At 38.3% G+C, this 22,986-nt stretch overlaps 2 protein-coding genes across 2 annotated transcripts; both read left to right on the top strand.

Annotated features, from left to right (window-relative positions):
* Window positions 1–4,011: 4,011 nt before the first annotated feature.
* On the top strand, window positions 4,012–10,595 carry LOC143852335 (exocyst complex component SEC8-like). Its single transcript, XM_077361721.1, has 4 exons — window positions 4,012–4,074; window positions 9,706–9,801; window positions 9,885–9,934; window positions 10,014–10,595. The coding sequence occupies exons 1-4, from the start codon at window positions 4,012–4,014 to the stop codon at window positions 10,102–10,104; spliced, it is 300 nt and encodes a 99-aa protein (XP_077217836.1). The 3' UTR covers window positions 10,105–10,595.
* A 1,001-nt stretch (window positions 10,596–11,596) lies between these two features.
* Window positions 11,597–18,394, top strand: LOC143853488 (uncharacterized). Its single transcript, XM_077363276.1, has 3 exons — window positions 11,597–13,583; window positions 13,697–14,021; window positions 17,086–18,394. The coding sequence occupies exons 1-3, from the start codon at window positions 11,870–11,872 to the stop codon at window positions 18,179–18,181; spliced, it is 3,135 nt and encodes a 1,044-aa protein (XP_077219391.1). The 5' UTR covers window positions 11,597–11,869; the 3' UTR covers window positions 18,182–18,394.
* Window positions 18,395–22,986: the final 4,592 nt, after the last annotated feature.

Here is a 22,986-nt window from a genome sequence, read left to right as displayed (position 1 = left end):
TAAGTACAGAGTTCAACCACTATTTTAACCAATTTCAACCATTAAAACAGAGTTCAACCACTATCTTTACCAATTTCAACCACTACTAACAGATTTGAACCATTATTTCCACCAATTTCAACCACATAAACTGATTCCAACCACTATTTCAACCAAAATTTTATAGATTTCAAGCCCATTTCAAACAACAAGTACAGTGTTTGACCACTATTTAGATAATTTCAACTATTATTTAAATAATTTCAAAAAGTAAGTTCAGAGTTTCAACCACTATTTCTTTATTGAGTTTTTATATAATGTAAGGCCTTAAAGTCCATTATTTTTCAAAAAGTACCGTACGGCCACACCATAGGATGATCCAAACCGTCCATAAGATGGGACACAACCTAAATAGGTTGTGCCCCATAAATCATTTCCATAGGTTGATCCTAACCTTCCGATCTATGATCAACCCTCTAATGTGCAGTCCCTCTATAGATCGGATGGTTATGATCAACCTATGGAAATGATTTTTGGGGCACAAGCTATTTAGGTTGTGTCCCATCTTATGGACGGTTTGGATCATCCTATGGTGCTGCCGTACAGTACTTGTTGAAAAATAATGGACTTTAAGGCCTTTTATTATATAAAAACTCTTCTTTATTCAAAAAAACTATGCGATGAGAGAGAAATGTCACTTTCAAAGGAGAGAAAAATGACAGAGAAACGTCACTTTCAAAACTAAAGGTAAAACTAAAAAAATTATTTCTTTATTCAATAGGATGAAGGGTAAAAGGGTCCTCAAAAAACATGAAAAGTGAAAAGAACTGCTTTTTGGTTGTTTTCAACTTGAAATTGCTTTAGCGTCAATAGTGTTAGAAAGAGCTTTTTTTAGGTCATTTTCCCAAATAAAACTTGGTTTGATGGGAATGATAACCCAAACTGGTTAAAAAAAAGAGTAATGGTAAGGAGACCGAGAGTCCCATGGAACAGGGGACCTAACAAATGGTTTATTGCCACAATTTCACAAATGACGTAATCCAACCCTTAAGTTTAGGAAAATAACTCAAAAGTAAAATTTTGTTGGACACATGGCATATTTTTATTGTAGCCATGGAAAAAAAACTTGCCATAACTCAAGAGCCCTGACTTGTAGCCATGGAAAAATGATTCTAGATTTCTGGTAGGGTCCATTTGCATGTACCAAAAAGTCAGAAAATGATAATAAAAATATACATTTTTCATTTCCTAGCATTGTTCGGTGTGGGCCCCGATCTGAGAGAATAGTGCTGAGGGACGCGAGATCCCCCGGCAATCCTCAAAGATCTCCACAATGTGAAGGAGAGCTCTACCAAGGAACTCTCGAAGCGGTTGCCACCCTCATAGCATAGCACGAGTGGCGATATAAAATGAATGAGATACCTTTCGATTCAGGAACAAGTCCAGATTCGAGACATACCTAAATAAACTCAGAGTTGCCATCCATGGATACGCCATGGAACCAAAAATAAACAAATGCTCTATTTGCAACTGATAACCAGAGATACAAAAGGGCTCGTGCCTGATTACGAATGGAGAAGGTCCGAAGAGCACCCCCAATTCGCCCTAGTGCGAACACTTGGTCTCTTATGCCATTTTTATTAACTCCAAAGAATTCTGGACGAAAATCATGTGAAATGGGAACGGAATATCCCCGAGGAAAACGTCTACCTAATCATGCATGACTCGGGGATGAAAGAATAAGCACTCACAAAATAAATGGATGAAGTGTTACCTAAGCATTACTAGGTTATGAGTGACATGCCTAACTGGTGTCTAAGTTCTGGTGGATAAACACATGCATGCTACAGCTAAAGGTATAAGGTCTGCACAGGATGAGAAATCTAAAACTAGCAATTAATCATGAAATGAATTAAGATACAGTAAACGAAATAAAGAATAAACAGAAATACAGGCAGATAAAAGAATAAGCATGTGAGTAAGCCAAGAAATAAACACACACTATCATGATCCTATGCAAAAGTCATAATCGATATACAAACACAAGCCCTAAGTGCTAACAACAGACCCTAAGACTCTAATGCTTAAGTCTGAGTCTTTAGATGATCTGATGTTCATCCAAAGAAGCCTACGTATCCCCGCCTCTACGAGAATCAAGGCAACATAATTCTTCGCACCTATTCTAAACTAGATGCCTAAGACATCTAGACCTCTATCCTAGACTCGACCTAAAAGACCGGACTAGTTATTAAAGCTTCTTGTGCGATTATTTAAATCCCAGTGGATTGTGTATTCAATTCTTGACTAAGGAGATCCCCTGATGAATGACTTGCAATTCTAAAGCTACAATCTTTCCAGATTCAATTTTTATGGACAATAAACCATGAACATTACCCTTCGAATCTCTGATTATTCCCCCTAGGCTTGCACCATTAGATTCACAAGAGGCGTCACTATTAAGCTTGAAATGTTCCTCCTCTGGTTTTGTCCATTTGCATTTTTTTCTTCTCTCTTTGGAGACAACCGGAAATGACTCCCATTGTTGAAAAACTTCTTGTAGCCATGGTTTTAAATTTTTTCAAAACGACCGGAATGTTTCTTTGTCCATCCCCATTGAAACAAAATCTCAATGAATTCCTTCCACGTCATGATTTCCCCGAAATTTCGAACAAAATTATCGAAATTCGACCAAAATGGTCAGAACGAGATGCCATGATCTGCATTTCATTTCATTCCATTAATGTAGAAAATAATATTTGGTAGGCATCTTTGAACTGCATAGCAAAGTAACTGTGTCTTATGCATGCGATGTTTTAGATTGGCATGGGGCCAATAATACCTCGTAACTCTATGTGGTATTGACATAGAGTTGGGGTCCTTGGAGGGGAGACTGGTCATTGCACTTTCTTATGCTTTATTACATTGTACTTCTTTATTGACTTTACTGGTCTAGACATATGCGACAATACATGTCACTGGGTGTTCAATGTTATTAAACCCAAGGTTTTAAATTTTAGTTTTGGAGGTAATTTCGGGGGTAACCGAAACCGAAATTTCAACCGAAATCCCAAAATTTCAGCCGAAATTCGGTAAAGGCACATGAAATGTCGTTCTTTTGGGCTATAATTTCAGCTGAAATTTGGTAAAGGAATAAAAAATTAATATTTTATAAAAAAATTGGCCGAAATTTCTCAAATTTTGACCAAAATTTGGTAAATTTCGGTTTCGGTCCTTACCGAAACCCAAAATTTCGGATTTCGGATTTCGGCCGAAATTTAAAACCTTGATTAAGCCATTATGAATGGTTTTCTTTCTTATGCGATGGTTTTTAAGTATGTATTTGTGCTTCTTTTAGCATTTCCCAAAGTTCCATCTTAAAATTTCATCATTTGAATATGTTTCTATAGGTTTTCGTAACTTTACAAAAAAATTACCGAAATTTTCACTGAAACCAAAATGTTTCTGTTTCCGTACCGACCAAAACCGAAATTTAAAACCGTGCCTATAGTGGCTCATCAACTTGGTTGCTTCTATTCGGCATGTTCAATTGGATTCATATGATATGCTGCCAAGTTAGGCGATGGCGATCCGGACATCAAGTCAATGACATGTACATCATGCATAGGGGATTTGGCATTTTATCGGGAATCACAGCGGCGAAGTCGGATAATACTTCAATAGCTGCTCGGATAATGGTTCACTAACTTTGGGAGCCACTTCCAGTTGTTTCCCTTTGTCAGTTATTTTAACTTGGCGATCACAGTGACGATCAGCCCATTCTCCTTTCTAGACTTCCAACAAGTTAAATCATAACATGTGGGCTCTTTATAACTTAACCAAATTAAAAAAACACTAATCTAGAATAAGCCCCACTTAAAACTCACAAAAAAAACCCTACTTGTGGTGGAGCATAATAGGCCCCACAAGTAGACTCCATCTCAACTTTGAAATTACAAAGTTTTGAATTGACTATTCTGCGCTTTTTTGTTCTTCCCATTATAGGTCTTAATTTGATCCCTATCACCTGACTATATGAAAGTTATCAACCTTTTTGGGGTCGAGCAGATATGCCGAAATTCGATTGCATTGGAACAGGTTTGCACTATATATATTTTTTTGAAAATTAGGTTTGCACTATATATCAATAGTCTTTGCAATATTGTATTGGATATATCCAATACAATTTCACATAACCATTTTACTTAGAAGTAAATATATTTGTTGATAGAGGTTTAGCATCTTAATGTAAAATTGATATGCTAAAATTCTACACATCTAAAATCTTGGACAATGTATAATTATTAATTTTTGATCTGTTTTCCATTCTACAAAAGATATTATTGCACTATAAGGTATATTCTGTGAAACTTTCACTTTCTAAATATGGAATTAGTAGATATCATCAATTGAAATAGAGAATAATTAGGAACAACATTCTTCAAGATTAGGAAAATTTAATTATCTGTTCTTACATTGTTACTACCAAATGAATGGCATTGAATGCACATGAATGTCCATGCCTCGTACCTAGAATTTTATGGACCATCCACGGTTCCTCTATCGGATATCTTCCTTATAGCGTGTTCAAGGAACATGATATTTCTAATATTGTATTTATGGATTAGTACTCTCATTATTGATTATGATATTATATATATATATATATATATATATATATATATATATATATATATATATATATATCGAGGAACGTGTTGGTGAGCTTAAGCTCACCAAACTTATGGTGAGCTTAAGCGCCCCAATCACATGGGTCCCACATTTTCTGTGGTGATTCAAATCATTCATTTGCAAGGCCCTATCATAGATAGGGTGTATACCAAAAATCAGCTCCATAGGATCATCATAACCCCTCCATTTGTGGAGGACAAAAATGGGCAGATTTGTGGACAAATAATGTCTGTCCATTTTGACCTCCACAAATGGATGGGTTAGGATGATCCGATGGAGCTGATTTTTGGTACACACCCCATCTATGTAAGGGCCTTTCAAATGAATGATTTGGATCATCCTAACAAAGTAGGCCCCAATGTGATTGGGCGCTTTGGTGAGCTTAAGCTCACCAACACTTTCCTCATATATATATATATATATATATATATATATATATATATATATATATATATATATATATGCTAGAAATAGAGTTAGGGTTAGAGCGAGGAAGAAGAAGAGGAGTAGAGATATGGAGAGCCTCCACTAAGGAGCTCCTCATGTAAATGATGTGTATATAGGCCCCAATTAAGGCAACAATGTACAATGAGTGTAATACCCCGAAGACTATAAGTAATGACTAAACTGCCCTAAATACATGTTATTCAACACTTTCCCTCAAGCTAGATTGTATATACTATGGAACTCCAGCTTGCTACAAAGGAGACTACAACAACCAACTACAAATAACAAAAAATACAGTAAGCTCATACACACATCCAGCTTGGTTGATCACTCCTCAAGTTGGTGTGGCGAATACATAATGAAATACGTAATAATAAAAGACGACGACCACAATGAGAGTACAATCGTCGAGATCAGCATCCACTAAAAAGGAACAGCTCCCCCTTAAGCAACACCACGGCGAGAGCGATCAGAATAAGGCCTCCCACTGAATAAGAGGTCGGCGAATAAATCTGCAAACCTCGAAGGATCGAACAGAGACACCTCGGCAGGGAAATAACAACAAGCACCACGAGCAGGAACACCAGCTAAGTAGCACAACGCCAGTAGAAGAAGAACAAGAGATGGGGAAACCATCGGAGACAAGGTCGACGGGGAAATGTCGCATAGAGATAAGGAGACGAAAACTAACTAACAATGGGGAAACCATTGGCTAGATAGAAGGTCGGCGGCATTAACATCGTTGCTTGAAGAGAGGTCAATGGGTAAACCGTCGCCTGAAGAGAGAACCAACCAACGATGGGGACACCATCTTTTGGAAAGAAGGTCGACGGCATGAACTTCGTCGCCTAATGAGAAGTCGACGGGGAAACCGTAACCTGAGGAGAGCCAACCAATGATGGGGACACCATCGTCTGGAAAGAAGGTTGCCGGGGACACCGTCGCTTGTGAACCGACCAACGATGGGGAAACCATCGCCCGGTGAACCGACCAATGATGGGAAACCATCGCCCTGTGAGACTAGGTCGACGGGGACACCGTCACCCGTGAGCCGACCAATGATAGGAAACCATCACCCGGTGACTAATAAGGCATAAAGCCGGACAATAATGCGTAAACCTACGCAAGAGAAGACATCAAAGAGGAAACAATGAACAAGAAAAATTGGCACAATGGAAGAACAACCACACAGGAGACGGACGAAGAACATAAAGAGAAGAAGAAATTCACATTACGAAGGAATGGTGAAATACATTAAAGAGGAGACATCATGAAGAAGGACGAAGAACAGAATCACCATTAATACTCCCCCTCAAGTGAGACTACATGAGCCCGGAGACAACAACACAAGAAAAGATGACAGGAGACAACAAAAGAGGACAACAACAAGAAAAAGAACAACATAACAACGCTAGAACATGACAAAAAGAGAAAATAAAGAGATTTGGAAATGGAAAAGGATTTTGGGGAGTAGATCTACAAAAGAGAAGAATAAAGGAATTTGGAGTTGGGATTGGGATGCCTAAAAGGGATTTGGGAAGAATATTTTGAATTCAAAAGAGAAATAAAGGAAAGATTTGGAGTTTTGGGTGGAGATTTGGAGATGCCGAAAGGCCTTCAAATTTAATTCAAAAGAGAAAGAAAGGGAAGATTTTAAGGATTGGAGATTCGGGATTTAGTTTTGGATTTGGGGTTGAATATGGAGGATTGAGATTATAGATCTGGGGTTACTGCAATCAAGAACTGAGATTTTTTTGGTTGGAACTTACGACAAAGGGGACGGACATAGATATTGCACAAGAGTGGAGGATTTTGGCTGTGCGATTACATGAAACACAAAGTGATCGCATCATTAAAGAAAGTAAAAAGGGATCGCATCGTGAAAGCAAGTAAGAGTAATCGCATGATCTATAATCACAAGAGCAGAAACTTGCGATTAAGAAAGTTAATTGCAACTTGCTCGGGTAATCGCAAGAAAATTTGAGGGATTGAGAGGATGTGCTGATTCGTTAATACCAGTTGGGTCCGGGGAGAAATTTTAGGATTTAGAGATAGATTTTTGAGGGACGAGTATTCGCATGTTTTTATGTTATTATACGGCGTGAATGGAGAGAGATTCTAGGGATAGGGAGAGATTTTAGGAGAAAAAGATCTGACAGAGAGATTGTAGGGATTTTCCGAAAACAAAAAAGAAGTTGCTGTGCGCAAACAAGGAGAGTGAGAGAGAGAGAGAGAGAGAGAGAGAGAGAGAGAGAGAGAGAGAGAGAGAGACATGCGAGAATGAGAGAGATTTTAGGGATAAGGAAAGAGAATATAGGTTACTCTCAAATACGCAATGCCCTGGAAAAAAAAGAGAGAAGGGATTACGTTTCTGCAAATAAAAAAGGGTGCGAGAGTGGTTTCCGAGAGAGAGAGAGAGAGAGAGAGAGAGAGAGAGAGAGAGAGCTTGGGATTGCGCTTCTTCTTTCTTCTTCCTTGGATCTCAGCTCTGATACCATGTTAGAAATGGACTTAGGGTTAGAGAGAGGAAGAAGGAGGAGTAGATATATGGAGTCTCCACTAGGGAGCTCCTCATGTTAATGATGTATATATAGGCCCCAAATAGGGCAACAATGTACAATGACTGTAATAATCCTAAAACTACAAGTAATGGCTAAACTACTCTAAATACATGTTATTCATCAATATATATAGAGAGAAAAATGTTTGTGCACTCGAGCGCATATAGGCTTATATGCGCTCGAGTGCACAAATAGCATGGGCCCACATTTTCCCGATGATCCAAAGCATTCATTTGAAAGACCCTTACATAGATAGGGTGTGTACAAAAAATCAGCTCCATAGGATCATCCTAGTCCATCCATTTGTGGAGGTCAAAATGGATGTCCATTCATCCATTTTGACCTCCACAAATGGATGGGTTAGGATGATCCTATGGAACTGATCTTTGGTACACACCCTATCTATGTAAGGGCCTTTCAAATGAATGCTTTGGATCATCATCCTTACAATGTGGGCCAACATGAGTTTTGTGCACTCAGACGCATATAAGCTATATGCGCTCGAGCGCACAAACGTTTTTCTCTCTCACACACACAGATATATATATATTGTACGCGCGAGCATCCACATGTATGATTTACATGCCATATGAAATCATCCATACTTGGGTGAACTCTTTTCACACATGTTTTCAATTATTACATACATTATTCATATCAATGTATATATATACACAACTATTTTGTGTACAGTGTACCTAGATCCATACATAGATGTGTGCGTTATTAAGAAAGGAAGGGGTCTCCTTTTTCTTTTTCTGCTCATATTCAGTAATCCATATAATATTCTAAAGGTTGCTGATTGGCCTCTCTCTCTCTCTCTCTCTCTCTCTCTCTCTCTCTCTCTCTCTCTCTACTTTGTTACTGTTCCTACTCCTTTACTGGCTTCTAGTGGAAAGTGCTGACCATGAATCGAAACAACAGTGCCAATTCAAAATATCCTCTTGCTTATGTTAAAAAATTCCTAGCTGGGATAAGGATTGATTTTTTATTTTTTTATTTCCGAATTCTTTATGCACTCTCAATGGATTTCAAATCCATGACTTTGGTCGTCTTCTACTCTAGGCTTGGATTACCTCTTGGCAAGAGGATTTTTTTTTTGGGGGGGGGGGGATAGGGTACATGGGTGATTTGGTAGAATGATGCCACAAGTGATGAAGATGTCGAGTTTCTTTGATCCTGCCAAGGGTTGGGATTTTCCTCCATGGGCATCAGTAATTCTCATTAATGACATTCACTGCATAGAGTGAATCCGATTCTTTCCAAACATTTGCGATTCTCATTTTCTTGACTAAGAAGATCCCCTGATGAATGACCTGCAATTCTAAAGCTACAATCTTTCCAGATTCAATTTTTATGGACAATAAACCATGAACATTACCCTTCGAATCTCTGATTATTCCCCCTAGGCTTGCACCATTAGATTCACTGAAACTGAAATGTTTCCGTTTCCGTACCGACCGGAACCGAAATTTAAAACCGTGCCTATAGTACTCATCAACTTGGTTGCTTCTATTCGGCATGTTCAATTGGATTCATATGATATGCTGCCAAGTTAGGCGATGGCGATCCGGACATCAAGTCAATGACATGTACATCATGCATAGGGGATTTGGCACTTTATCGGGAATCACAGCGGCGAAGTTGGATAATACTTCAATAACTGCTCGGATAATGGTTCACTAACTTCGGGAGCCACTTCCGGTTGTTTACCTTTCAGTTATTTTAACTTGGCGATCACAGTGACGATCAGCCCATTCTCCTTTCTAGACTTCCAACAAGTTAAATCCTAACATGTGGGCTCTTTATAACTTAACCGAATTAAAAAACACTAATCTAGAATAAGCCCCACTTAAAACTCACAAAAAAAACCCTACTTAAAACAGTCGTGGAGCATAATAGGCTCCACAAGTAGACTCCATCTCAACTTTGAAATTACAAAGTTTTGAATTGACTATTCTGCCTTTTTTTGTTCTTCCCATTATAGGTCATAATTTGATCCCTATCACCTGACCATATGATGTTGCAGGCTTTGGCAGCCATCCCATCAATCAACAACGAGGCCATCCAGCAGAGATTGGATCGCGTCCGGACTTTCTATGAACTTTTAAATTTGCCATACGAGGCAATTCATCTTACTTTGACTGTGTCCTTATATCTTATTCTTCCCTTCCGATCATTTTGATAGATGATATTCTTCTGTTGCAGGCCTTACTTGCCTTCATGAAAGAACATGAGTACTTATTTACGACTGCCGAGTAAGTAAATATGCAGTTTATCATCTTGTTGATTTTCATAAATGAGGAAACAGCTTACAGCTGAGCATTGGTTTGGCAGGTATTCTAGTCTTCTAAAAGTGAAGGTCCCAGGCAGAGAGATCCCTATTGATGATCCAGAACAGTTGGTAGCTGAGATATTGTCCCATTAACATTTTGATGAAAGCTCAATCTGGAGAAATATGAAACTTCAACAATTTTCAGCTATTACTGTCATTGCAGTTTTGTCAAAGAGAGTGCAGAAAGGATGTTGGAAGAAAAGATGGTGGACCAGAAACCCTGTGAAGGAATCAAAAGCTCTGCTCTGTTTAGAGAGAATAATAGTAGGACGAGAGACTCTTTTTCTTGTTATTATCATTTGTTTGAAATATCCTCTTCCATTTCTTTGTATTTAATCTTTCATGGATACATACATCTGTTAAGAACAGAGTGGTGGATCAAGAAAAGAAGAAAGTCTGATGTATTCTAAACATGAAGCAAACAACTAATGCTCTTAGGTGATTTCTAAAAACAGCTTTGTTATGTAAGAGTCCTCAACACCGGTCATTTTGGATCCTAGCTTTATCTAGGCTAGAATGGCTCTGCAGCCTGATATATGGGCCAGATGATAAATAAGAGAATACTAAAGATTCGAGCCATAGAATTTCTCAATTCTGACACAAGATGCTTATTAGATAGAAGAAATACATTAGATGTAATAGAATTATTTCGCCATTAATGTTTGCCATACTGGTCGATATGTTTTAACAGTCAAGTCTATCTGCTGAAATTGGCAACATATGCCTCTTTCAGTTTAAATAGTCAAGCCTTAACTGTGTCATAGTGTCCACTGAAATCATGCAAAAAAGGTATAGTGGGGCCACCTATTTGGATGATCTAAACCATTTAGATAGGTCTTCCCTCAAAGATTTTCTTCATATGATGATCACGACCCTTAAAATTGTCGAGGTGTCTGTAATATTGTTTTCTAACAGCAGCAAGGAGCCATCATTATAAAGTGCATTTATTATTCCTTAACTGCTACATTTTTTCAGTTCTTTTATAAATGCACTGAGGGGATGTGATCCAATGGTGGCACCCACGCCACTGATTTTTGCAAGAGCGCCCTTCAGTTTAGCATTCCTTTAGTCTTTTTTATGAATAATTGTGATACACTTTGCAAAATGGGGATTTAGAGGTGGAAAATTTATGGTGTGTTGGCCCACCATAGGTATAAAATTGATCGGGGCAGTTGAATTGGATGATTCTAAGCTTTTGACCATTAATTATATGAAGACCTTGATCAAAGGTTCCGATTAAATAACACGCTTACTGTGTTTGATTTCATTTTTCCACACATAATTCAACAGACCCGACTTGTAGTCAAGGAAAAATGATTCTAAATCTGTGGTAGAGTCCATTTGCATGCACCAAAAAAGGTAAGAACATGATAATAAAAGTAGGGTATACATTTTCTATTCACATCACAAAAGTTAATACATTTTTGGGGAATGCTAAATTGAAGGGTGGCCTTGCAAAAATCAGCAGTAGGGGGGCACCACCATTGGCATTTGATTTTGGCAAGAGTGTCCTTGAGTTTAGCATTCCTCCTACCTCTCTTATAACTAAATTGGGGATTTTGTGTTGACCCACCACAGGTACAAATGCCATACCGTACCTGAATGAACAAGAGAAGAAACCTCCACGAAAACGCAGTCTGTTAGATTTTCCACACGTCATCGTGGAAAAAACATCTCTCTACATTGCTGGTTCCTTCTTTTATAGAGGACATGGAAGAGAATGGATGGACAGTTCAAAACAAAAAAAAAAGATATTAGATGGTGTTTTTGCAAGAGAGATTTGCATTCGACCAAGGAATCTCTAGTAAAATGGCGATTAGATTCTGGGAGTTTTAGGGGATGATTGGTGTTTGAAGCTATGGAGGAAATCCAAGTGTACCCAATCGAATCTGGGTCCGAGACAAATTCCATATGGAAGAAGAAGAAGAAGCAGAGATTCCAATGGAGAGCAGTCTCTGATGAGAATAGAAAGGAGTCCACAAAGAAGTGGGTCATTCGAACTTTTTATCCAAACAACACCTCTGAGAAAACCTACTCCAAATCTTTTGCTCTCTCTGATCATCAAACCACAAGCTCCCATCATCATTCACTTGCTGCTCATCCTATTTTGACAGATACGTGTCATCTACCCAATTGTCAAAATCCTTCAATTAATTCACCATCCATGTCTTATGCAGAAGCCGTCTTCCAGAGGAATCAGAGTGATGGGTATCGAAAATGGGCGGAAAATGGGAAGAAGGAACCTAAGCTTCCTCCTCCAAAGATTTCGCTCTACGCAGGTGAGCCCGCGATTTACTTTGATGAATCAGTTATCAATGCAAAAGCTGAGAAATTCAAATACTGTCTTGTTGGGAAGTTCCCCTACTCATTTCCAAGCTTGACACAGACTAGAGAGTGGGTTGCTAGGGAATGGAAACTTAAAGGGGATTGGTCTGTTACCTTACTGGATTTTAACCACATTTTCATTAGGTTAGACAATGAATCGGACATGATCCGGTTGTGGGTCAGGAATAGATGGTGGATTAATGGCCATTTGATGAAGGTTTTTAAATGGACTCCTCAATTCCGAGCAGGAAATGGGGAACCCTCTTCTGCTGCTGTTTGGATTGCACTCCCTCGTCTCCCTGTTGTTTTCTTTGAAGAAGATGTCTTATTCTCTATTTCATCTCTAGTTGGAAAACCACTTGCAATTGATGTTCCAACAAAGATTCTGTCTCGAACCAATGTTGCACGAATCTGTGTAGAAGTTGATCTTCTCGTAGAGTTCCCTCGTCGAGTATGGATTGGAATTGGAGAAGGAGGCTTTTGGCAACGCATATACTATGAGAAGTTACCTTCCTACTGTCTTAACTGCAACCGCCAAGGGCATTCTACAAAGATCTGCAAGTTCAATACAAGCAATTCCGTAATTCGCAATTCTAGTGGCAAGGTAACAAACTCCGTCCGGGAAATCTTAAAGGCTGAAATAAATCAACCCACCAAACAGGATAGTTGTGGGACTTTTGATCCAAATAGAGGATATAAGGCTGCTTCTAAATCTTTGATTGATGATGAACCTCGCTATGGTTCTCATAATCCGGGAAGTCAACATACCGATGTTGAAGATCTTCGGAAGACTCAGATAGATGTATTCAACTCTGACGAATTCAGATCAGACATCAAGTCCCTTGTTAGCATTCGATCGTCTGAGAAGTTGGGAGATCATCATTCAGTTGATGAAGCGACCAGGTCCAAGTCAGCTGATCTCAAATTCTCAAGTAACTGGATAGTAGATTGGCACGCCGAAGAAGAATATAGAACATCTAAGCCTTCTGTCCACAAATCTATGGAAGGAGAGAGCAGCGAGATAAAGCATGATCAAATATGTGACCTAAGTAAAGATAGAGAGGGACGTAATATGCTTATCGCAGAGGCTCCATCTCTACTACCATCAAGTCCAAGTCTTGCATTTCAACATAGAGCTGGACATAGTGTGCCTATCATTAAGGATTCTTCTCAGCTACCATCGAACCGGGTTACAATTGTCGAAGCAATGACCAGAAGCTTAGGAACTACGGAAAACATCAAAACAGGTAAGAATAAGGGTAGGGAAGTAACTGATCTGAAACCATAGAATGCTATTATTTTCCAATCATTGAAAAAAAATCTTAACCTCACTATTTTTCTTCCTTTTTTCTTTTGGTAGGTAGACAGGGTTTTGGTGGAACTTTTTCTACTTTATCGATAATGAACGCAACATTTCTTCGTACCTCAACAAATCATGCCAGGGATGATGGGAATAAAATAGAGAAAGAAGTAATGCATGTGCTAAAAGTGGGAACAGAGCGAGCAAATTTAGATGAAGAAATCATTCGGGTTGGTAGAAGCATCTTAGAAGAAGAAGAAGAAGAAGAAGAAGAAGAAAAGAAATTTCAAAGCCATCTAACTGATCAGCATAAGCCACAAGAACTACAGCATTCGAAGAACAATAAAAGTAAGAAAAGCCTGATAAAGCAAACTCCTCCCACCAGGTATGCTGCATTACCTTTGTTTAAATGACTTCAAAAATGTTTTTTTTTTTAAATATTACTGTGATTAGCAATGACTCATCTAGAAGATATCTAGAGTCCATGCTTAGAGAACAAAATCTAGGAACACTTGGTATAGTAGAACCAAAGATTTCCTCTTTACTGATTAGCAACACAAGGTTGGTGATCTTGGTTTATAGAATTGCTTCACTAGAAATAGAAAAACAATCACTCTGATTATCTTACCAAAACATTGAATATTGTAGGGATTAGCAACAACCACTCTAGATGATATCTGGACTCCATGCCTAGAGAAGAAAATCTAAAGATTCTTATTAGGGCGATGATATTTTCACTCGCCCTTGCATTATGCATTCGCCTCCCTAATAAAGTGATTTGACGTCAAGAAGCGTTAAAGTTGCCCACTTTCACGTCAAATCACGTTTTAAGGGGAGTGCATGCGTAATGCAGGGAGAGTGAAAATATCATCTCCCTTCTTATTATAGCAGAACCAAAGATTTCCTCTTTACATACGAGGAAAACACAGTGGGTTCAAGAATTGGTTGATTACACACATAACAAACTCTCATAATCAAGTATTTTACACATGTTGAATGAAATTTTATCTCTAGGGCATGGGTCGAGAATAGAGCGTACAGATCTGGAGTCTTTAACATCGTTGCTGTTTGCTTAAACTAGGGCCCAGGCTTGTTGCCTACTGATTCTGCTCTTCAACGTGAACTTATCTCGGAATGCATCAATTTACATATGATTTCCAAACAGGGACTTTCATGTGTTGTTTAACCAAATAGATGCAAAGAATAACCTAGAATTTTTTTTTGTTCATAACCTTAATTTCTAGAGTGACCATAATCTAGAGGTACTGAAGGTTTGTTTGATCAGGTTGTGTGATTAGATTACAAGTTGAAGGATTTGTTGGATCAGGTTGTGTGATTAGATTACAAGCTGAAGATATTGTTGGTGTAGGTCTTCAAAACTCGGTCTAACATCTTTATTCCTCTTTAGTGAAGGAAGCTTCAGTAATGATTATTAACCTAGATTTTCTAAATTATCTATTATAATGTACTCAAACCCTGGCACAACGGTAAGGTTGCTCCATTGTGACCTGGTGGTCACGGGTGCGAGTCACGGAAACAGCCTGCGTACATCTAGCCTTCCCCATACGCCGCAATGGCGGGAGCCTCATGCACTGGGCCGCACTTTTTATCGTACTTGTGCACTCTCTTATGATTTCTAAAAGCTAATACTTGATGCAATGCTATTGATTTCTACCATGGTTTTAAATTTCAACCGAAATCCGAAATTTCGGATTTCGGTGAGGAATGAAACGAAAAGGCACCGAAACCGAAATTCCTGAAATTTACCAAATTGAGTTCAAAATTTCAGAAATTTCAGTACTTTCGATTGAAATTTCGTCCTAAAAATCCGGCTTTTCGTTCACCAGTACCAAATTTCGCCCGGCATTTCGGGATTTAGGCTGAAATTTCGGTTTCAGATAAGTCCGAAATTTAGCCGAAACCGAAATTTAAAACCATGGTTTCTACTTTCTTTTTGTTTGTTGATTTACAAGGAAGTGGAAGAAAGAATTGCATAAACAAATTCATTTTCTTTTAATATGTTTTTAGACCTTGCTTATTTTAATTAATACAGGTTATGATTATGTAAATTTGCATTTTTCTTGGAAACTTTAAAGAGAATATATTCATTTTCGTGAATGTTGTTGTTCTTACACTGTTTTCCCAATACACTGTACTTTCAATCTCCTTAAAGAAATGTTTTAATTATGAAAAATGAAAGAATATCATTTTTCTACCTCCACTATCCAGTTTTAACGGAGGTCTTCGAGTAGCATTGTTTTTTTTCCCTTGAACGAGAATAAATTCATTAATGGCTGTAATCGGAATACATCAACGGGACTAGGCGTCCCACCAATGCAAACAACAGTTGTACAGCAACAATCTAAAAAACTCTAATAAAAACCCATTGAAAAATTTAATAGTTTAAGTAAATATAATGTTTTATTTTTATATATAAAACTAAGGACAGATAAAACTCAAAACATATGGTATTTGCAAAGTTGTGGTAGTAGTATTCAGAAAAAACTAAGTAAAAGAAACCAGAAAGTGTCCCCATGAATCATAAAGTATTGGATGCCAAGACATGTCTGACATAGGTACTTCTCCCATTCAGAAGAATCCGTGTAACATAGGCCCCATCTCAGCTAACCAAGCAAAGTTCAGTTCTGTTCAGAACTTCAGATACATTGCAACAACATAGACCCATATTGTATCTGAGCAAAAATGCAGGAGCGTCCTCATTCCAGCACCTGTTTGACTCACTTATATCAGTCATTAATGCTCCTTAAACAAAGGTACCTACACCATAGTCCATGTTAATTCCACATCCAAGCATATTGCTGCCATCAGTCAACGATCCTCCACTAGGAGGAGATTGTGAATTGAGGAGCGGATCATAATATCTCCTTTGGTCATGTAAGGAGATCAGCAAACTGCGAGGCGGATAGACTCACTAGGAATGGAGCACATAGACAAAGCTTGGAACTTTTCGATTTTCTTCCTCATTAGATTCCCATTTTGTATTTTGTTTTCTCTTTTCTTGGTTTTGTATAATGACCATCTAGGTCGGATGTTCTTCTCTTCTTAATATATTCATTCACCATTCAAAAAAAGAGTCAATGAACCTCTTCTACCAGCCAGTGATTTCATTAACAGACAGATCATTCGTGGCTTGAGATATCTGTATTGCACCTCTAACCCAGGTTGGCACCAATTTTCGTCCGAACATTCGCAACCAGTATGCATTGTCAATTTTTGGCTAATATTTCCATTCCATGTGAACTTTTTGGTGCAGGTTCAGATTTCATATTCTTTAGATTGAGCCTCTCAAATGCTTAAAAAGACTTTCAATTCCAAAAATATCATCCCTTCCAGTCATGATTTAATTACTTTCTTTCTTTAATGTGCATTAAGTCCTGATGGTTTGATTGCAATAAAAAAATTATTCTAATCTTATTCTTTCTCTACAGAATGAAATTGTCATTGATGAATCCTATCTTCATCTGGAAGAAGAAAAGGGAGAATATTCAAACTCAGGAGATTTTAGAGAATTATATGTACTACCTTGCCAAAAAAATATACAAATATTCAGATATCAAGGCCATGACCATGTCTTTTAGGGATAAAATTGGCGGAGGAGGCTTTGGTTCTGTGTTTAAAGGGATGCTTCCTGACAGCCGGCTGGTTGCTGTTAAGGTCCTAGAGAGAGAGTCATGTCAAGGTGAAATTGAGTTCCATCGTGAAGTTGAAATCCTAAAGAGGGCTGACCATGTTAATATTATTAGTCTGCTTGGTTTCTGTTCAGAGAAGTCCAAAAGAGCTCTGATATATGACTTCATGCCCAACGGATCTCTTGATAAGTTCATCTTCGGCATGGAACCAACTGGAGCCCGTCCTCTAGGATGGGAAACACTGCACAAAATTGCAGTTGGCATTGCTCGAGGGCTCGAGTACCTACACTATGGGTGCAGCATGCATATTTTGCATCTGGATGTAAAACCATCAAACATTCTTCTTGACCAAGACTTTTGTCCAAAGATCTCTGACTTCGGGTTGGCGGAGCTGTGGCCTACAAAAGAGAGTTACTTGAAGGATCGCATCTGTGGGACTTTGGGTTATATGGCACCTGAACTTGCCATGGAAGGCAGTGTCTCTGACAAGTCAGATGTTTATGGCTATGGAGTGACACTGCTAGAAATGGTTGAAGGAAGAAGGCTCGTGGTTCCATATCCCAATCCAGAAAACATTACCTGGGCACACTTAGTCAGCCCGGTTTGTAACCGTCCTGATCAAAGAGATTTAGGACTGGAAGGGTTAGCTGGGGTTGCAGACGAAGAGATTGCAAGGAAGATGATCTTGGTTGGTCTGTGGTGTATACAGGATAATGCTGCAAATCGGCCTTCAATGAGGAGGGTAGTGGAGATGTTGGAAAGAAGCATTGACAACTTGCAAATGCCTCCTCCTAAGCCTTCCTTTAGAGATGCTATGATTTACTCATCAACGGATTCTGGAGCTGCAGAATTTGGAGCTGTGGATTCTTTTACAGACTCATTAGAAGGAAGATGATCTTGGTCAGTTTTGTGGTGAAAAGATATAATCGTAAGATCAACCGTAGGATATTTTCCTTCCATGAGTGTGATTAATATTATCATTTGAAGATAAGCTTTTACTCTTGTAGCAATTATTTGTAATTGTTTTTACTCTTGTAGCAATTATTTGTAATGTTTTTACTCTTGTAGTAATTATTTGTGAATGAGATTATTTCTTCTTTTTGAGCAACTTATTACTCTCTTTCCTCTAAACACTTAGTTCTCTTTTCACCAAGTCTCAATTCTTCCCTTCGCCTTGATTCTCACAACTTTTACACTTGTAGTAATTATTTGTGAATGAGATTATTGGTATCTCTTCTTCTTCTTTATCTGATTTTTCTTCTTGTGTTTTTGCTTGATAGAGGTGATCAACTCAAAAGTCAATAGATAGATGCTGTAACAATCCTTTTGGGAATTGGGATTTTTTTTTATCATGTGAAGATGTGAATTATTAATAGGACTTAAAACCAAACCTTGTCAATCATGAAAATATGCTTTCAAGTTTCAACAAATGTATCAAACACCACCATTCTGTCACGGATGCTCTTAACAGCCCTTTGCCGAGTAATTATCTTTCTCAGAATCTATATATGAGTTTGAGTAACATTGTAAACTTTTTCTACAGGCAAAACTGTATGGTGTACTCACACAGCTGTTGGCCCGTTGCTGGATCAAATATCGCACTCTGATTACGCGCAAAACACCTATATTGATTCCAGGAATTCAAATAATTCCCACAAATTAATACTTTTTTGGGGAATGCTAAAATGAAGGGTGCCCTTTCAAAAATCACCTCAAGGAGCCACCATTGGATCCACATAAGCAAATTGCATTTTATTATCCGTTATCTTATACATTTTTCAGTTCTTTTATAAATGAACTGGGGGGATGTGATCCAATGGGGGGCACCCACGCCACTGATTTTTGCAAGAGCGCTCTTCAGTTTAGCATTCCTCTACTTTTTTTCATGAATAATTGTGATACACTTTGCAAAATGGGTATTTATACCATAGGTCTAAAATTGATCGGGGCATTTGAATTGGATGATTCTAAGCTTTTGACCATTAATTATGTGAAGACCTTGATCAAGGGTTCTGATAAAAAAAATCATATTCGACCTATTTATTTGCCGCGTGTACGGCTACAATTAAGTGAAAAATAGTTAGGAAAATGGCTTACCATGACTAAAGGAAAATCACATCCACGAAAATGCAGTTTGGGTTGGGAGAAAATATGTAAAAGAGAAATAACGTGCTTACTTTGTTTGATTTTTTCCATGAAAATGCAGTTGGGTTGGGAGAAAAGATCGAAAAGAGAAATAACACACTTACTTTGTTTGATTTTTCTGCCATTAAAAAAAGAAAGAAAATGGGTAAATGACCTAAAAAAAGCTATTTTTTGGACTATTCACACTAAAGTAGTGGAGAGTTCAAAATGACAAAAGTGAAGTGCTTTCACTGTTCACAATTTTTTTTAAGACCCTTTTGCCCCTCCTGCCCATTCATGTGTCACATCATTGCAGAGAGCCAAAAAAGTGTTATTTTTTCCCTTTTTTCCTTCTACCTTCATTAAAGCTAGGTTTGGAGTTTGCAAGGTAAGTAAATCTGTGTAACTAAATATGTTTATGGTTTTAAACGTGTTATTGTATTCATCATATGAGACTTGTCTTCCATGATTGGTTTTAAATGTTTTTCCGTCCGTGATTGTTTACAAGCTACGTTTGTAGTTTTGTAGAGTGTATTTAGTTTTGTAGATTGTTTGTAGTTTTGTGGATTGTTCTTTGTAGAGTGTATGTAGTTTTGAGTTGTGTTATAATACTCAATCCTCAAACATGTGTTAAAGTCAATCGTTAAACGCTATTAAAGTTGTTAATCGTTATAATACTCAATCGCTTTTAAAGTCAATCATTATAATACTAAACCGTTAAACACTATTAAAGTTAATCGTTAAACGCTACTGGATTGTATTCCATCTACGCCACTAGTGGTTGAAGCTCTGTACTTACTGGTTGAAATCGTATCAATAGTAGTTGCAACATTGTGAGTAATGATTAGTGTGCACAAGGAGTTGTCCAAACTCTTCCCAAACCGGTTGTACAAGTTGAGTGATTGAATTGGTATGAATTCCATCTACACCAGTAGTGGTTGAGGATTGTTGAATGGTGGTTGAAGGTGTGTAATTAGTAGTTGAAATGGTATCAATAGTGGTTGTAACACTGTGAGTAGTGATTAGTGTGCACAAGGAGTTGTCCGAACTCTTCCCACACTGGGTGTCCAAAATTTGTTCATTAGATTGGATTGGATTAGATTCCATCTACTTCATATTGAGTTATTAGATTGGATTCCATCTACTCCACTAGTGGTTGATGACTGTTATAATAGTGGTTGAAGCTGTGTAATTACTTGTTGAAATGATATCAATAGTGGTTGCAGCACTGTCAATACTGCTCAATGTCATTAAGGAGTTGTGCAAACTCTTCCCGCACTGGTCCAGGGTTGTCCAAAATTTGTTCATTAGATTGGATTGATTCCATCTACTCCACTAGTGGTTGATGACTGTTGGGACAGTAGTTGAAGCTGTGTAATTACTGATTGAAAAGATATCATTAGAGGTTGCAGCACTGTGAATAGTTGTCAATGTCATTAAGGAGTTGTACAAACTCTTCTTACATTGGTCCCGGTGGATTGGATTCTATCTACTGCATGTTGAGTGATTGGATTGGATTCCATCTGCACTACTAGTGGTTGAGGATTATTGGAACAGTGGTTGAAGCTATGTAATTACAAGTTGATATGGTATTAATAGTGGTTACAACAATGTGAATAGTGGTCAATGTCATGAAGGAGTTGTGCAAACTCTTCCCACACTGGTCTAGGGTTGTCCAAAACTTGTTCATTGGATTGGATCCATCTGCTTCATGTTGAGTGATTAGATTGGATTCCATCTCCACTAGTGGTTGAGGATTGTTGGAATAGTGGTTGAAGCTGTGTAATTACTGGTTGAAATGGTATCAATAGTAGTTGCAACATTGTCAATAGTGCTCAATGTCATGAAGGAGTTGTGCAAACTCTTCCCGCACTGGTTCAGGGTTGTCCAAAATTTGATCATTGGATTTGATTCCATCTACTTCAAGCTGAGTGATTGGATTGGAAATCATCTACTCCACCAGTGGTTGAGGATTGTTGGAACAGTGGTTGAAGCTGTGTAATTACTGGTTGAAATGGTATCAATAGTGGTTGCACCATTGTGAATAGTGCTCAATGTCATGAAGGAGTTGTGCAAACTCTTCTAGCACTATCCAGGGTTGTCCAAAATTTGATCATTGGATTGGATTCCATCTACTTTATACGGAGTGATTGGATTAGATTCCATCTACTCCACCAGTGGTTGAGGATTGTTGGAACAGTGGTTGAAGTCGTGTAATTACTGGTTGAAATGATATCAATAGTGGTTGCAACAATGTCAATTGTGCTCAATGTCATGAAGGAGTTGTGCAAACTCTTCCCGCACTGGTCTAGGGTTGTCCAATACTTGTTCATTGGATTGGATTCCTTCTGCTTCATGTTGAGTGATTGGATTGGATTCCATCTCCACTAGTGGTTGAGGATTATTGGAATAGTGGTTGAAGCTGTGTAATTATTGGTTGAAATGGTATCAATAGTGGTTACAACATTGTCAATAGTGCTCATTGTCATGAAGGAGTTGTGCAAACTCTTCCCGCACTGGTCCAGGGTTGTCCAAAATTTGATCATTGGATTGGATTCCATCTACTTCTGTGGTACCCGGATCCCGCGAGAGGGGCGGGGCGCGAGCCGCCGCGCTCTCTCTCTTGGTCTCCCGTACCCACGCGATTGGCGTGTGCATTTTAATATTGATTTGAATTCGTCTTTCCTGTGAACTTGGGATCACTAAGGCAATCCGAATTCCACACGAAAGAGACTGACAGAGTCGCCACCTAGATGTGGGATCTAGGACCCGAAATTAACCAGAAATCTAGACTCGCTACCTGGTTACGAGAATGGAAGGTATGGGGAGTTATCCGCCACATGCACCATTCCTGCCCGATAATCGGTCTTCGATTCCAAAATCTAACTCTTTTAAATTTATTTTAAATGGCTCATTCAACTCTATGTTAAAGTGCGAACTAAGTGACATGCATCCTAAAATCTAATTTCAATGTGAATCCTAGATGTGTATCTTGATTTATTAATTTGTCTGGATTCAATCTAAGTGAAAGTTCTCATAGAATTCTAATTTCAAGGAAAGCCCTAAGTGATTTGATTAAGCATTTACAAGAAAATTAATATACAAAACACCACAATTTGTTGTGGTGCCGACTCGCGGGTGGTATGCCGTCAGACATCCAAGCTGCCTACGTACCCAAGCCTTACTGGGATCAGAGTCGACGTAGTTCGGTGCACCTAAGCTAAGCTACTTATGCCTAACTCAACTAAGACACCGACCTAGACGGGATTGACTGTTTCAACAGTTTTAAGAGAAGTTATTTAATTCAAATTGAGGATTTTATTATCTTAGGATTTCATCTAAGATGCTATATGATTCTTATCTAAATGCAAGTTGTCCCTTAGACTAATGCAGGTTTGCCTACATCCTAGTTTACTAGGCTTGTCCTAGGGAAAGATCGGGTGACTAGTGTAACTAGACCTATGGCACGGTTGCTATACATAGCAAGCGTCCGTGATGAGGCTGGACTCCTAACTCTAGGACTCCCTAAAACCTAAGACTCCCTAAAACCTAGGACACGACATGACGTAAGTGTTC

This window comes from Tasmannia lanceolata, unplaced genomic scaffold, assembly GCF_043159265.1.
Source record: "Tasmannia lanceolata isolate RefF3 unplaced genomic scaffold, GAP_Taslan_0.1 ptg000019l, whole genome shotgun sequence".
NCBI classification, from domain to species: Eukaryota; Viridiplantae; Streptophyta; class Magnoliopsida; order Canellales; family Winteraceae; genus Tasmannia; species Tasmannia lanceolata.
The sequence above is the reverse complement of the archived record's forward strand: the minus strand, read 5'-3'. Positions and strand labels throughout refer to the sequence as shown.

Excerpts from the sequence above, each read along its gene's own strand:
- LOC143852335 (XM_077361721.1), top strand. The coding sequence starts at position 4,012 with ATGAAAGTTATCAACCTTTTTGGGGTCGAGCAGATATGCCGAAATTCG. Across the intron at positions 9,802-9,884 it reads TTTTAAATTTGCCATACGAG|GCCTTACTTGCCTTCATGAA; the intron begins GCAATTCATCTT and ends CTTCTGTTGCAG. Across the intron at positions 9,935-10,013 it reads TACTTATTTACGACTGCCGA|GTATTCTAGTCTTCTAAAAG; the intron begins GTAAGTAAATAT and ends TTGGTTTGGCAG.
- LOC143853488 (XM_077363276.1), top strand. The coding sequence starts at position 11,870 with ATGGAGGAAATCCAAGTGTACCCAATCGAATCTGGGTCCGAGACAAAT. Across the intron at positions 13,584-13,696 it reads TACGGAAAACATCAAAACAG|GTAGACAGGGTTTTGGTGGA; the intron begins GTAAGAATAAGG and ends TTCTTTTGGTAG. Across the intron at positions 14,022-17,085 it reads AAGCAAACTCCTCCCACCAG|AATGAAATTGTCATTGATGA; the intron begins GTATGCTGCATT and ends CTTTCTCTACAG.